The sequence below is a fragment of the Zalophus californianus genome, chromosome 2, assembly GCF_009762305.2.
Source record: "Zalophus californianus isolate mZalCal1 chromosome 2, mZalCal1.pri.v2, whole genome shotgun sequence".
In the NCBI taxonomy this organism is placed as follows: domain Eukaryota; kingdom Metazoa; phylum Chordata; class Mammalia; order Carnivora; family Otariidae; genus Zalophus; species Zalophus californianus.
The window spans coordinates 19,728,589-19,745,490 of record NC_045596.1 but is presented as its reverse complement, the minus strand read 5'-3'; the positions used below and the strand labels follow the sequence as shown (position 1 = coordinate 19,745,490).

The following is a 16,902-nucleotide window of genomic DNA, read 5'->3' as shown; positions in this document are numbered from 1 at the left end:
TAAAGACCTGAACTGAAGGCAGACGATTAACCCAATGAGCCACCCAGGCATGAATGAGGCACTTCTGCAGGTACAATTCCAACCTTTTCCCTCACTATTTCTCCAAAATTTTAAAGTACTTAATAGTAGCCCTCAAGCTGGGAAACTGATATGCCCTGGTGGGAGAGATCCACAAAAGTCGTAAGAGTCATTTCACCCCAACAATTTGCTATGGCTTTAGGGACAGCTATTATCACTATGTGACTTATCCTCCTCAGCCTTAGTGTCCACACTTATAGAATAACACCTACCTTGAAGCGTTAATGTAAGATTGAGGACAGAAGTAGGGTTAATACTGTAGAATCATAGAGGAAAAAAAATAGCAAATTATGCCCTTACTGCCAATTTTCTCTGTTCCAGTAAAAAACATCTACAGGTTGAATGCATGTTGTCTCTGCTGGGTTAAAAAAAGGGCCAAATGGATCATGACAAGTCTTGATATTTTCTCACCTCAGTTTCCTTAACCTAATTGAAAGGGTCTGGTCAGTGGCTGCAAGTTCAAGATTGGGAGTTAGAAAATATTGGATTCCAATTCTGACTCCGCCCCTTATCAGCTAGCTGTATGATCTTAAGCAGTTTCTCAACCTCTCATGGTGTCAGATTCCCCTAAAGCCAGGATAATAAAGATGGATAGACTTTCTTCTCTTTTTTTTTTTAGTCAAAGGGGCAGGAAGGCCACAGGAGATTACCCCTCGGAGCACCCACAGAGAAAGCACAGACAGCTGGTAGGAAGGACGAGGGCGACTAGGCGGAAGGAGGGAGGGCCAACGAGGTGGCGGGCGGGCGGGGCTGGAGTTCCCGCCTCCAGTGCGTGCGCGCGCTCCACGCACGCATGCACGCACGGCACGCACAACACGCTGCGGAAGCGCGCGCGCAGGCCCAGCCCTCGTCGCCGCCGCCATTTTAGCTCCTGGTTCCGGCTGCACGGTGTAGGCTGTTGTAGCGGGAGGGGTGGGGGTCCTCCAGAGTTAAGTAGCTGCCCTCGACTGTACCGATACAGCCGCCGGCTTCTTTTTTTTCTTCTTCCTTCATAACCGCCCGTTCGAAGAGTCCGAAGATGTCCAAGCGGCACCGGTTGGACTTGGGGGAGGATTACCCCTCCGGCAAGAAGCGTGCGGGGACCGATGGGTAAGCCAGGCCGGGGGCGCGAGGCAGCGGCTCGGGCTTTGTTGGGGTCGCGGAGGAGAGCGGTCCAGGATCGGCCTAGCCACGTCGGCCCTGGAGCCCGACCCTTTGTTTCCGTCTAGGCTTCGCTCACCAGTGGCGGGTCGGGGAAAGCGGCGCCACTCCCGGTGTTCGGCTGGGCAAGGGCGCGGGGAGATGTGTGGCGCGGCCGCCGCCCGGCCCAATCGGGAGGGTGGAGAGGCCTGCGTGGCCACGAGGGCGCCGCCGAGCCGAGCCAAGCCAAGCCGGAGTCACTTCGAGGGGAGCACGCGGGAGGGAGCCGCGGACCTCGTGGCCTGGGTTCCCGGGTGAGGTCTGGAGCCGGGGGAAGAAGGTGGGGGAGGGCGCGGCGGGAGTATTCGCTTCCAAGGGCACCAGGTACTCCTTAGGCAGAGCGACCGCGAAGAGGGCCTTGGGGGACGGCTGGGTGCCCCGCAGGGAGAAAGGCGGAGGGCAGAAAGTGAGGAAAGCGCGTGGATTCTTGTGTAGGTTGCGTTGGGGGTGGCGGGAGTTGAGTGAGGCGTGCAGACGAGTTCTCGGGGGAAGGGAGAGTAAAGTAGAGGGCCTGCCGGGAGAAAGGAAAACGTGGAGTATACCTGATGGGCTGGAGGGCTGGTAGTTTGGAGCCGCTGCATTTGTAGTTTGGCGGGAGAGCTTGTGCCTCAGTCCATTCAAACACTTCAAAGTAGATACTAGGCAAACTTCCGCTCTCTGCCTACGCTCCCGCCATCTCCTTTATTTCCTGCTTTGGCTAAAATAGTGGTTATTGGGCAGTCCTGGGATGGGATTTAGAAGACATTCCTCCCCCCGCCCCAGAAGTTCTTGTTTTATAGCCCCCTCTTTCATAAGTAGCTTTGGAAACACGCACTTTTCAGAAAATGTTTTTAGTATTTTTGGCAAAATGTCGCCCGGGGGGAGGTTGTTTGGGAGTTGAAAGAGTTAGACTCCTGGTGTTTCAGAATGCTTTCCCTTAGCATTTCCTGAAAGCTACAGAGGAATTTAACAGTTGATTTAGCAATTTCATCAAAATCACTTGTCTATTGTGTGTTTTCATTCCTGAAATTCAGAGATTTATTTGGGTAATTCAGGCTAGAAAACAGAAGTATGCATATCCAAATACTTTTCATAATTTCATTATTTTGTGTGTATAAGGAATGGAAGGAATCACTGTGTCAAGTTATCTATGTAAGTTCTGTGAATTTTTGTTCGCCCAAAGTTCTTCATTTCTGTTGTTTTCCAGGTATCTGTTTAGTGTCTGTGGAGTATGAGTCCGGGTAGGGTGTATTCAATGTGGAAAGCAGAATATATAACATTTTAATCTTGTAAAATTTTTAGTTTACAATGTTAGACGTTTTCTTTCTCTTTAGGATATTAGTTTTTTCTCTTTAGGATATTCCCCCCCACCCCCGGCCCCCAGCAAAACTTTAGCACTTTTGGTTAAAGACTCCTTAGAGCTGGAAGTTACTTTGAAGAGTATCATCAGCTCCACTCAAGGGATAACAAATGGAGATGGAGAGTTGTTAAGGTGGCTTGTGCAACCTTACACAGTTTACAGCTGGATCTAGAACCTTGATCTTTTATTCTCACTTTTAGCCTTTTGCTTTTTTCCATTACAACACAGAATATGGCTGTAGTTAAGTCAATGCAGCCTATTTTAATGACATTTGTAATGGGTTGGTAAAGTAGGGAACACTTGGTTCTTGGTTCCTGTGAGGTAAAAATAAATTGGCCTGTCATCTGGCTAAGATGCAACTGATATCTCTCACAAGAGTCACATTGAACAAAAGACACTAGGATGCAATGAATTGATTTATTCATATTTGTCTGTATGTGCACCATTAAATGCTTTGGGTTTAGTGGCCCCATGACAAATACATATATGGCGTTGCTCCCTTTCTCTTGCAAAACAGATAGCCTTAGTAAAAAATGTGGATTTTTTTTTTTTTTTTTAGGTCTACGATGGTGACCTTATGATTCTCTTGGTATTATATGATACCTACCTGTTGGTAAAGGAGAGTTCATCTTTGGAATAGAGCCCAAGTTCTGAGATAATTCTGGAGGGAAGTTTGTATACACATTTCTGTATCACTTCTCATACAACTAATTCTTTAGCAGTGGGTTACAATTCTTAATAGTGTTTGGGGTTTTTTTTCCCCCTCCGTTCCATAATTTCGAAAGTCACTTTTGTTGACTGCCATGCAATCTTGAAGTTGGGGTTTTTTTGTTTGTTTGTTTTTAAGCCCTGATAGTTATTAACAAGTGGTTTTATCTAAGGGAGAGAAGCTTGCCAGTCCTGTGAACCCCATTGCTGAGCATGGCTGGCCCATTCCCCAATACTGAGAAGGAAGGTAATTTGGTGGGAGATTTCATTTAGATTCAAGTTCCCAAACTGTATATGGCGTTACTTATTCTTGCTGTATTTTTATTTGGAGGTCAGGTAGAGAAGTTGAAGGTTTCTGTACATACTGACCTTACTACTTTTTTCATCATACCACTTTGCGAACGTAAGGACACTTTCCATTTTGATGTTTGTTCTGGAGATTACTTCCTAATAAGAGCTTTTCTCCTTAAGTGTGGGAAAGTGAAACAAATATAGCATATGTAGAATACATACTGTGCTCCCAAAACTATTCTGGGTGCTAGATATGTATAACGACATTTTCACTACAGTCCTGTGATATAGGTGAGGTTAAGTAACTTGCCCCAGGGAAGACAAGAAATGTCCATACATAAAAAAAATAAAAAGCAAAAATTTCCCTGAAATCTTCATTCTCATCTTTAACCACTTGATGAACATTGTTTTTAGTCTTTGCATGTTTATTCACAAATATAAACTGTAATGTTTAGTATCAATGAGATGTTTCAATATGGGTTGTTTTGTGTTTTGATTTTTATTTACTGAGAAATGTATCATAAACTAGAATAGATATGCATTATCCTTTTCATTAACTGTGTAATACTCCACTCAAAAGGGGTATCATAACTTACCTACCCAGTTTCCTGTTCTTTGGTGTTTAGGTAGTTTCCCACTCTTTATTGTTTTACAAGTGAAAGGGATGGAGAACATCCTCATGTATACATATTTGCATACTTAATATCCTTTGAAGTTCCTGAAGTGAGATTGCCAGATAAAAAGCAATGCATATTTAAAATATTCTGATTTCGATAACCGGTTTTTACATCTTCATTAGCAGTACTGTAGTGCCTATTATTCCATGTAGAATTTTAAGATGGCATTATAAAATAAACAAACAAAAAAACCTTCAGTGATAAGCAATATTTATCAGGCCTTTACACTGTTCCAGGCACAGCTTTAAGCACATTACATACATTAACTCATTTAATTCTTGAAATACTGCGCAAGATCTATGAATAGCCACATTTTATAGATGAGGAAAGAAATAACTGTGGTCATATAGTTAGCCTAAGTGCTGAGCCAGGATTGAGCTGAGACAGTTAAGAAACATGTGCTTAACAACTCTGTCATAGTTGTGTCTACCTGCCAGGATTGTGGCTGTGTGATCAATAAAGCACTGCTTTTTACTCAGTTTTTTAACAGTAAAACTCCTGTATAATGAAAGTGTCTGTTTAAAAGCAGAAAACAGGCGGGGTTGCCTGGGTGGTTCAGTGGGTTAAGCCCCTGACTCTTGATTTTTGCCTCAGGTGATGATGTCAGGGTTGTGGGATCCAGTCCAGAGTCGGGGTCTGCGCTCAGCCAGAGTCTGGTTGTCCCTCTGTCTGTCTCTCTCTTAAATAAACTAAAAAAAAGAAAGAAAAGAAAACATATACATGGTAGTCTACACATTATTTATGAAGTAATGAGTTTGAGAGATCCCTCAGCTGTTTTTTATCCTCCCTCCTCCGTTGACAGTAGATAGTTTAAATCTTGGGCAACATTTCAACATGATTGGATTTGCTTTCTGCATCCTTCCTGTTGCCTTATTTTAATCTCAGACTATTTTATTAATACTTGTCTCTTTGCAGATAGGAAATTGAGGCTTATACCTCACTGTGATCTCAGTGCTCCTTTTTTACTCTTTTTGCCCCCATTTTTTTGGTCGGCAGTTAAATTTTTGTGTCCTTAGAATGTATCTTATGCTCCCTGTGCTGTAGTTGTTCTTGGTAATGAAGTTGCTGGTGAAGTAGGCCCTTGAAAAACATCTTTGTATAGATATTACGGTAACAAAGCAAGGTGTTACAATTTACTTTGTCGATCACTCTCCATCCCCCATATTTTATAACTCTGGAAAGGTTAGGTTCATATATGTTAAGTGCCTGGTGCTAGGAGTATAGAAGTTCATAAAACTTCTGTTTTTGTCCTGTTGTCTCTTGGTGATCATATAATGGTCTTCTGTCCCACCCCACTCTTCTAGAGTACTAGAGACATGAATCCTTTGCATTTAGACCAGGTGTTCTTTAAGGGTTCTTTTATGTTCTGTGACCTTTAAGATGCATGGTCTTTGAACCATTCATGGCTACAATGCTTCTCACTTCGCTGGGCACATTTCTGTGTACCCTGTTAGAAACTTTCTCATTCATTTTTGGGGCAATATAAATAGTTAGCACCTTAGACCAGAGGCAGAATGAGAAAAGCAAAGAAAAGAGGGTTGATGGCATATTTCAAAGGTAGGCCAGGAAGCTATGAGTTCTGAGACTTGATTTTTTATGTTTATTAGGTTATCCTTCGGGTTTTTTTTTTCCCTTTGACTTTCTTGGGCGAGTTAGGATGAAAGGCTTCAATCCTAGCTTGAATGTCCTGTGATTCTGTAGAAGGTGAACGGTGGGATGGGAGAAAGGATCATTTTTCATATATGTGTTTTATGTTTATATGAAAAGTATATATATTGCTTTGTGAAAGTATATATATGAAAGGTGTGTGTATATGTTTATACACATAATAAAGCTTTTCTTTAAATTCCTATGGAATACAATTATGTTTTAGGAAGGACAAAATAAAATACAATTGGTCTGCTTACCATTTCTGTAATTGGAACCATCCTAATTCCTGCTGGCTCTAGAATTTTAGCTGTATTCTACAAAGGGTTTTCTGTTGTCCTGCTGATGTGCCATTATGGAGAATGAATGGTCTTTCCTACTCGCTACTGATAATTGGTACATGGGAAATTTGTATGTCTTTTGTGTCTTATGGGTAAGGAATAATGACGTGTTTAGTGGCTTGCCTTACAGCTCTATGTTGCCTCACTATTTCAAGTCTGGGTCCAGATACCTTGTGGCAAGTTTGCTATGGGATTTGGTCTGAAGTAAACTGGATTAGTAGAATAAATAAGCAGAGATTATTTAAAAATTATTGTTTTGGGAATCATGTCTGGTAACTGGAAGTAGATAGTAAAATTGAGTACTTAAAGTTGACCTAGATTTAATATAGTGGCCATCTGCATAATTTTAACATTCTTAAAACAACTTACTGTTGTTCAGTGGAGCTTGTTTTTAATGGTTTTATTTCACTTGATGGATGTCCAAAGTATACATAGGTTTACAAAGTTTTGCAGTTGCTCTTAAAGGTACTGCGTAGATGTAAACAAAAGAATGAAAATGTTTTAATTTTAGTTTTTCAGTAGGACAAATATATGCTTATTAAAGAAAATTGGGAAAGTGCTGTAAAGTGTAACTTGAAAGCAAACTCACCTACAGTCTTTTAATTTGTATTTGTATTACCGCTAGTGAAATAGAATTGTCTTTGTGTCCAGAAGCAGTTTTGAATTTTGAACATACCTTTTCATGTTAACTAGGAGAATCTGGGGAAAATTGTGATGCCATCCTCTTTTTGCTTTATTTACTCCTACCTTTTCCCCACCTTGCCCTCAGTCTTTAACTTCTAAGTAGGAAGGGATTTTACTTTACTCAATCTCTAGTCTGAGTTCTCAGACTTGTGTTCTCTCAACTGGTGGTTAAAGGTATGGAAAGAGACTGCCCCTTACCAGATTTTGAGGTCTCATCAAAGAGGGAAAGATGTTTATGGGTGAGGCATGGAGAATTCTTGATAAGGTCTTTTTCCTTACTGAGTTTTGCATTGGTTTATTCATTTGGCTGTTGGACGTTTCTGTTCTTTGTGACTGTAACACTGCCAAGAACATTTTGCGTAAAATTCAGAATCTGAATTCTAAATTTTTATTTTTAGGAAGGATCGAGATCGTGACCGGGATCGTGAAGATCGGTCTAAAGATCGAGACCGAGAACGTGATAGAGGAGATAGAGAGCGGGAGAGGGAGAAAGAAAAGGAGAAGGAATTGCGAGCTTCGACTAATGCTATGCTTATCAGTGCTGGATTACCACCTTTAAAAGCTTCCCATTCAGCTCACTCAACCCACTCTGCACATTCGACACATTCGACACATTCTGCTCATTCAACACACACCGGACATGCAGGACATACATCACTTCCACAGTGCATTAATCCGTTTACCAACCTACCCCATACTCCTCGATACTATGATATTCTAAAGAAACGGCTTCAGCTCCCCGTCTGGGAGTACAAGGATAGGTTCACCGACATCCTGGTTAGACATCAGTCCTTTGTCCTGGTTGGTGAGACTGGGTCTGGTAAAACGACACAGGTGAGTTACTGCTGTATACCGTGGTGCCTCCTGTATTAATGTTCACGTTTACTAAATGTTGCTTACTTGATCCTCGTGGTCCTTCACCTTGTCTGTCTGGCAGAAACATCCGGAAGAATAGGTCCTTAGACGCTTAGCACTTTTTAGTGACGGACAGCGTGGGGATCTTGTAGGGAGTGCCTGGTTTCCTGAGTCTAGAGGAAAATAGCAGTGCTGTTTTGTTAACCTTAAGTACGGCAGAATGATGCTTTCCGGCCACTTGGACTCTGCGGTGGTACAAATTTGGTGGTACAAGTTTTGTTTTCCTATTGCTTGAGTGTAGAGATTTGAACCATTGGGGCAGTTTTGTTTTTGTTATTCTTGTTTGTTTCTTTGTTTTGAACCATGTGAATATTATCCATCTTTTTAAAAAAATGGAAGAGCTAAATAAAGTATCTTTGCCCGTGACCTCCACATCCATCTAGTTACACAGCCCCCAAGACACACAGCAGTAAAAGCACTAGTGTCTTGTTAGTAATATATCTAGGATATTTTTCAAAAATGGATGAACCATTGTTCACTGGACCCATCTTACAGACCTCCAGGCTGCTTCTAATGGTTGTTTTTCACGAGCGAGTAGATCCAATAGAGTATACTATGGAATTTGAATTTTTATGAATCTGATACGTGAAAAATGGTATTTTGGTGTAATTTTTAATTTGCATTTCCTGTTACCAGTGAGGTGTTAACCATATTTTTGTATGTTGGAGCCTGACCACCAGTTAAGAATTTCTAAGAGATTACAAAAGTAGTAGTCCCTGGCCATTGTAGAAAATCTGGAAAATCCAGGAAGTGTCGAAATGAATTTAATAACTCCTCTTACCCTGTAGAGGTCATTATTATTATATTGTGTTTCTTCCTGGCCTGTTTTCCATATTTATGTTCTTGTGATACGTGTTTATAATTGAGCATACTGCATATACAAGTCACCATTTTTTTTTAAGTTTCATATGCCGCAAACCGATCAATTTGGGTATATCATGGAGACATTTTGAAGGCTACAATGGCAACCAGAGTAGAAAGCTTTTAAAGACTGAGCATTAGTGAATATGGTTGTTCTTTATAAGTGAAAAAAAACTTAGTGTTGATCTTAGGAACTGAAACTGATAGGTTTATTTTTATCACTGTGTGGAAATTTAAATAATGTATGAAAAGATGTAATTTTAAACTTATTTTAAAGATTTAGTATTTTAAAGATTTCAACTGGTTTATCTGCTTTGCGTAGTATTTAATTAGCAATTGGATAAAGCTAGGCCCCATGTCCTTTGTATTTGTTTCAAGAACACTACAAGGAAGTTGTTAATCACCATTTTACAGATGAGCAAAATGAGCCTTAGATTCATAAGAATATTAGAGGTTTAGTGGGTTGCCTGTGGTTACATAGTAGATTTAGGTGGGCTCAGTATCTAAAGCCCTGTCTCTTTGTTTTATAGCCAAAGTTAGAGTTATTTCATTCTGCTATTCTTTGGTCTTACCCACGTGGTTAACCTTGTTCCAGAGATGAGTTTCTTTAGTAGCAGTTAATTTAGAACGTCAAGTCAATTCAAAATGAGACGTTTGTGATTATTTGGATGAATATTTGTGGTGTTTTTTGTTGTTTGTTTTTGTGTTCTTAGGATTGCAGGGCAATTGGGGAGTTCAAAGGGAAGCTGAACAGCTTAAATAGTGAATTTCTTACCCAAATGTTTTTTTGGCATGCTCCTATTAAAATTTTTGACTCAGAACCATTAAGAGTAAGCCATTTTTGGTTATCTTTTTGTGCCTGTCAGAAAATGAGACCCTCCAAACAAAATCTCAAGTATTGACTTTTGACTGAGACTCACAGTAAAAGTCATTTTACATTGCAACTTGGTATGTTCATACTATATCCATATATAAGAAACTAAAGCCAGTTCAGGGTGAACAGAGGCACAAGTTCAGAGAAGAGAAAGCTGCTGCTTCTTTTTTTTTTTTTTTTTAAGATTTTATTTACGTATCTGACAGAGAGACACAATGAGAGAGGGAACACAAGCAGGGGTGAGTGGGAGAGGGAGAAGCAGGCTTCCTGATGAACAGGGATCCCAATGTGGGGCTTGATCCCAGGACTCGGGGATCATGACCTGAGCCGAAGGCAGACGCTTAATGACTGAGCCACCCAGGCGCCCCAAGAGAAGAGAAAGCTTTGTATGCTCTGGCCAGCATATAGGGTGTATGAAGAGGGAGATGGGACAGGTGAGACTGGAACAGCAGGCTGTGCCTCAGTGTATCAGGCTGTAGATCGGGAGCCATCAGAGCTTTTTGATAGGGATTTTTACAAAAATGTCCTCTCTCTAGTGATAATGATGACAGACTACGTAGGCAGTCATAACAAAAATTTGACTCCATATAAGGTAGTAGAATGGAGAATAAACAGTAGATTGGAGTTAGGATGTTAACATTACTGGTGGGACATGGGAGGGATTAATAAGTATTGGAGGAAGGTGTGAAATGGTTTTGATTTTGAACTTGTTGAATTTGGAGTATCAATAAAATATTCATTCCTCAAGTGGAAATGACCACTAGGTTAGGATGGGAAACAGGATTGTCAGTGTATTACAGGGAATAGTAGAAGTCGAGAATAAATAAGACTAGAGGGCTGAGGATCAGTTTTTAGGGAGGTAGCCTCTAGTGGAGGAAGAGAAGAAGCTGAAAGGAAGGAATGATCCCTGGCTTGAATAGGCTAGTACACTGCATATTTCAGTTCCTGCTTCCCTTCTTAATGCTGTTCTTAGAAATGTGAGTAGATGCATTGACTGCGCCGTTTTCCAAATATTGTCCAGGAACCCTTGAACGTTCCTGAAACACTTTCAGAGGTCCTGGGATTTTCTTTGTGAACTTTGAACAAAACAAAAATAGTGCAACACATTCAAAATTGAAGCCAATAAGTGAATCCAACAATCTTCTATTAAGCTAGACATTAGAGATATACAAAAATGCAAAACAATGTACTCTTCCTGCTAATTTTTTCTTTTTCTTTTTTTTGTTTGGAAGATGTAATTATTTTTTCATAGAAAATGTTCATGTTAGCATAGAATGGGTTTTTATTGTTAGGAATTAATAAATATTCTGAAAGTTTTTCGGTTTTAATTTTCTCATACAGTAAGTCTATTAGTCATTTGTGGCATCCTTGGTTATTTTAAGAGTTCAAGAAGTTCTGCGATCAAAAGTTCAAAAACTGAATTAGCCAAAGATGTTTATGTCTTGCTTTTAAAGTGGGAGTAAGTTGTCTATTTCACTGGAGTAAATTAAAAAAACTTTGAATATTCTTGCCTTGAGAATTCCAAAATAGTTTTAAATAGCTTTAACTGAATGGTAAATGTTTCTTTGAATTTCATTTTGTTTGGTCTTTTAAAGTACAGTTTGCCTTTGTAAGAGACTTGTTGAAATGAAGATAAATAGATAAAACTTTCCTGGAAAACCACTTAAACTTTGGTTTGTGGGTTTACAGACCTAGAGAGACCCTTCTCTCTTCGGGTAGTATTTATTTCTGTTCATTTTAAGTCCTTTAAAGATACACATTGTTACATTCTTAGAGAAGTGACATAGTCATCTCTCCCCTTTTAGATATTTGTAAGTGAAGACAATTATCCTCAAATTGCGGAAGTAACCTAACTAAAACGTATTAATGGTATGGCAACCAATGTTCTTGAAAGTGCCTTTGTACAAATCTGGTACCGAAACCCCTGCCACCCACATTTTCTGTAGTATTTGAGTTTGACAGACTTTTGGACGCTTTGATGGAGACCCATCATACTTTAATGCAGTGGATTCCCATTTAATGTAGTGATTACTTAGAGATTGTTCCCATGGTTCTTACCCAGGTAAGTGAGTGAAGAGCCATGAAATTAGAGGTTCTATTAGCTTCTGTTGATAATGGAACAAGGAGGAAATGCGCTGTCGTCATGGCAGCCAACCAACCTGTGCTTGTTGGTATTTTTTCTTGTGTCTTTAGGTGCCATTGAATATCAGATTGACAATTACTGAAATTGACTTTTAAGATGGCACCTAAGGTGTTCTGTTGTTCATACCTCTCCCGAAGGCAGAAGAATAGGGGTTAGATTTTGCTAGCTTACAAACCAAATTTGAATTGACTTAAAAAGACATATCTCTGTAACCACAAGGGGTTGTGACTTCTATTTTCACCTGCATTTTGTAATTCAAATTGTATAAGAATTTAATAATTTCTGAGAAAATTTGTGGAAACTCACATGTTATAAAGTAGAATTTTTCATAAGTTGGGTTTTTTCCAGCGTATAGAGAAATGTTTAAGGATGGCACAGTTGATGCTGTAGAGCATATTCGCACAGCCTCAGTGGGCCTAGCCTGCTCAGGAGTCATATCCGTATGACCCCTCCTTGGCTTGGAGAGTTCATGATATGCTATAAGTTTGAGTCTTAATACTTTGTGGTGTGCCTAATTGATTTTTGTTTTAAATTATTGGAATGCAATAAAATACTGCATGTTAAATATACCTGATATGCAGGTAGACTAGAATTAATTTAAATGTGAAATTATTTGATAGATTCCACAGTGGTGTGTGGAGTACATGCGATCATTACCAGGACCCAAGAGAGGAGTTGCCTGTACCCAACCCAGGAGAGTGGCTGCAATGAGTGTGGCTCAGAGAGTTGCTGATGAAATGGATGTAATGTTGGGCCAGGAAGTTGGTTACTCCATTCGATTTGAAGACTGCAGTAGTGCAAAAACCATTCTTAAGTAAGTACTATCTTTAAAAATGCATACTTTATTTCTCTACTTCTAGTTTTCTGCCACTAGATAGAGGGCTTTGCTAGGGGAGTCTCAAATCATCCAAATTTAAAATAGTCCAGAGAAGACCTTCTTAGACTTACAAGTGACTTTTTAAGATGGATTCTCTTTCTCGCTAGTAATATATATAGCTGTTCAGTAGACAATGAGCTTCAAAGGTCAGATTTTAGTTATTTGGTGCTGTATCTTAGGTGAAATGTTACAGCATTTAAATGTGATAGAAAAGTGATACATCTTAGTAAAAATTATTTTTAGAATGATGTGTGGGATGGGATAGAAATTATTTGGGGGATAGGGCTTTTAATGTTATATAGCTATTACTGTACATATGTTATGAGCTAAAAGGAGGAATCTTTTGTTGTGTAATACACTCTTGGAGTCTCCTCAAAGTCCTTTACCTTTTCATTTATAGCTGTGGTGCATGGTTGACTACCACGTTGAGCTTCTTTCTAATATTTTCTTTAACTGTCCTAATTTTTTTCATCTTACACTTATATTCTGCATAAGTTGTGAGACATGTTGCCTGACGGTAGTTCTTTTGAAAAATCTTCCCTTTTTATTGCTTCTGTTTATTCTGTATATATATATGACATTTAAATCATTTTTAAAAAATGGTTTCTTTGTCACGATGTCATCTCCCTGAGGTTTTTAAAAGACAATTTTGGAACAAAATGTTACATGGGCAGTTGAAATGAGTCATTGATGGCAGAAATACATACAGTCTTATGGGGAAAATAATATATTACAGAAATTTTCAAATGTATGCAGAAGTACAATAGTATAATGAACTCCCACGTGCTTATCATGCCTCTTCAACCATGGCCAGTCTTGTTTAATCCATATCCCAACCTTTCCCTGTCCCATATAATTTGAAGCAAATCTTAGACATTATATACTTTCATCTCTAAATATTTCAGTGTACATAGGTCAGAGATAGTTTCTTATATAGGTATGGTATTCATAACTTGAAAAATTTCCTTAACCAAAATATCCAATCATTCTTCAAGTTTCATGTCAATTTTTTCTAGTTTCTTTGATAGGTATTATTAGAACTTCAGGTTAAAGAATTCAGTATTTTTTATAGCAGCTGGACAATTATTTAAATCAGCTTGTCTTTGACTTTAAGGCATGTTTTTGGTTTATATCTTAAGCTTCATTGAGTACATCTTTTTAGTTTAGTGATAATCATTATTGTTCACTTGTAACTGATATAATTGATGATAGAATTACATAAAATCATAACTTAAGATTTCATACTAATTTAAAATGCAGATAATGTCAAGGACTTGAGGACAGTAAAGGGCAGATTTTACTCATCTTTAGGAGAAATAATTATTTTGACATTTGGTTCACTAAGTATTGAATGTTTCTTGGCAAGCCACAGTTGAGCAGGGAAAACGGAATTTGGAAATTGAGAGAGGAAAGTTACATGTAATAGTGGGTCAGAGTGTGTGTGTGTTAGTGTTAGGAAGTGGCAGGCTTTCAAAAGATGTATGCTTGTGAAAGATTTTGGTTCAGTTAATAGGGAATGACAACGTATAAATAGTTTCGATAGATCAGAATGAAAGTATTTTTGGCATTGTGATGTTTTCTTATGAAATGGTTCCCAGAGGCTATAACTAAACTTTAAACAAAAAAAGCATACTTACTCTGGACAGGGCAAACTTACTGGGATATCTTCTAGAATCTGAAGAACTAGAAGCTAACCTAATGTTGTCTTTCAGTGATATTAAATCCTGTTTAATAGCATGGAACGAATGATAGTTTTGACAGTAGGAATGCTTCACCAAATGGAGTGTTGTATGAATCCCTAGATGTATTTTGTATAGTCATCTATCAGCTCATTTCTTGAGAACCCCAGATGTTAAAAACAGCTAGAACCTAATCTTAAGGAGGATCAGTTGCGTAGTTAATTGGGTAGGAAGAGTGAATGCTTAAGACAGCTATCAGTCTCCTTTAGCTATTCTCATACACAATTGACCTTTGAGCCACAGGGGTTAGAAGCAAAACCCCCTCCACTGCACAAATCTGTGTTTAACCTGACTTCCCCACAAGTTACCTACTAATGGCCTGCTATTCACTTCACCAATAACAAACAGTTAACGTGTATTTTGTATGTTATGTATATATCATTACCATATTCTTGGAGTAAGGTATGGGAAAAATCATAAGAAAATAATTTACAGTTCTATACTGTATTTATTGAAAAAAATCTTTGTATGAGTGGATCTGTGCAGTTCATACCTGTGTTGTTCAGGGGTCAGATGTGGATATAAAAATGCCTAGGAATCCATTATTTAGCCAGAAAAAAAGGCTTCTAATTTTCACCATAGAAGAATGGTAAAGAGGACTAACTTCTGAGGATTCTGCCTGAGGGACTCAATTCAACCATACTCCTCCTGATTTCGTTGTTGACAGTAAACAAATACTTTTTTACTAATTAAATTTGAGAGTACTTTTAGTTAAATTAGTGTATCTTTAAATCATCTCTATTCACATTAAGAGTCCAAAGGTACTTTTTCTGGTGTTTGGGACATAGATCCATAAATTCTAGATTCTAGATCTAATATTGTGCTATTTTCAGAGAATTGGATCTAGTATAAATTAGTGCACTCTCTGTTAGACTAACTTTAAAAACCTGTCCAGTCCCAGTAGACAAGTAGTTTTCAAGCCGCCACAGGTGTAAATCGTTTTTTCATTTGTTGTAATTTTTGCCTGCTTCCATCACTTTTCTGAAATATTCCTTTTGCAGTATGCTTAATGTTCCATTTTGGCTTGGAAATTATGAACAACCCCCCCCCCCCCAAAAAACAAGTGAGATAGCTAAAGAGGAGCACACCAGTCTGTGCAAGATGTTGCCAAGTTTGTGACTTGTCAGTGACAAATACCTTAATTCACTTTAAGGAAGAAGGGATGATATACTCTTGCAGTGGATTTTAAGAAGCACTTTGGAGTTGTGACAAATTTTAAGAAATCTGTTCATTTATTTTGAGGGGGCTGATAATTTTTTTATGGAATAAAACAGTTTGATAGTCTTGAACCTTCAGGTAGATACAATATTTGAAGTTGGTAATTTTGTACCTAATTTAGTTATTTCCTTTTTGTACCCTCTCCCCCAAGCTGCAAAATTCTGAGATATTTTGATATTAAGGGAACCCAGTGATGTACATAAGTAATGTTTAGTTAGTCGTATAGTTAATTGAGTACCTTCTTTGTGTTGGACAGTGCTAGCTAGATACAGTACTAAAAAGCAGATCTGGTTCTTGTCTGCATAAGGTAAATACAATTTCATATTGTGATTAGGTTTCTGAAAGAGACTACTGAGGTTTTTATGAAGGCATGATTTGACAATTCAAATTGAAAAGAGAAGATGGAATAAAGGCATGAGTTGAAAGTAATGGTTCGCCAGGGTAGGGGTTGGGGTATAGGGAGCAGAGCTTTCTTGGCAGATGGAACAGCATTTTTTTTTTTTTTAACTTTTTTTAAGATTTTATTTATTTGAGGGGCGCCTGGGTGGCTCAGTTGGTTAAGCGACTGCCTTCGGCTCAGGTCATGATCCTGGAGTCTTGGGATCGAGTCCCTCATTGGGCTCCGTGCTTGGCGGGGAGTCTGCTTCTCCCTCTGATGCTCCCCACCCTCTCATGGGCTCTCTTTCTCTCATTCTCTCTCTCTCAGATTAGAGCGTGCACATGAGCAGAGGGAGGGGCAAAGGGAGAGGGAGAAGCCCACTCGCTGAGCAGGGAGCCCGATGGAGGGCTCTAGCCCAGGACCCTGGGATCATGACCTGAGCCGAAGGCAGACACTTAACCGACTGAGCCACCCAGGCGCCCATGGAACAGCGTTTTTAAAAACTTTCCCGAAGGGGGTAAAAACAGACTTTTTACTTGAGAAGATACTGAAGTTTGTGTATTCTTTAAAGTATCCAAATGATTTATGTAATTCAGCATTTCCATGCCTGATTCCTCGAGATGATACAGGACTGGTTTATGGACAGTAGAGATAATTAAAGATTGGTTTCTTTCTCTTGCCTAGTTGGAGTGTAAACTCTTTGGGAAACAGAGTTTGCGTCTATATCTGTATATTTGCCTTGTGCATGGAACTTCAAAAAAAAAAAAAAAAACCTGAGATGGAAAAGGCAACAGAGGAGTGTGAAATTTGTCACTACACTGTAGACGGTGGGTGAATCTTCAACATAAATGTGAAAAATGGGTAGCTTTTTCATGAAAAGACATTTTTCCTGATTTCTTGGTGGAGAGGGTATGATGATAGGGTGATTTGGTGTATATAATTTGTAATTTCC

At 39.1% G+C, this 16,902-nt stretch overlaps 1 protein-coding gene across 1 annotated transcript in view; it reads left to right on the top strand.

Annotated features, from left to right (window-relative positions):
* The first annotated feature begins 923 nt into the window (after positions 1–923).
* The window catches only part of DHX15 (DEAH-box helicase 15), a 57,938-nt gene continuing 41,959 nt past the window's right edge, over positions 924–16,902 (top strand). Inside the window, exons 1-3 of the mRNA XM_027597915.2 lie at positions 924–1,167; positions 7,343–7,778; positions 12,358–12,551. Coding sequence (XP_027453716.1) covers positions 1,097–1,167; positions 7,343–7,778; positions 12,358–12,551 — 701 coding nt within the window. The 5' untranslated portion in view covers positions 924–1,096. The remainder of the gene's footprint in view (positions 1,168–7,342; positions 7,779–12,357; positions 12,552–16,902) is intronic.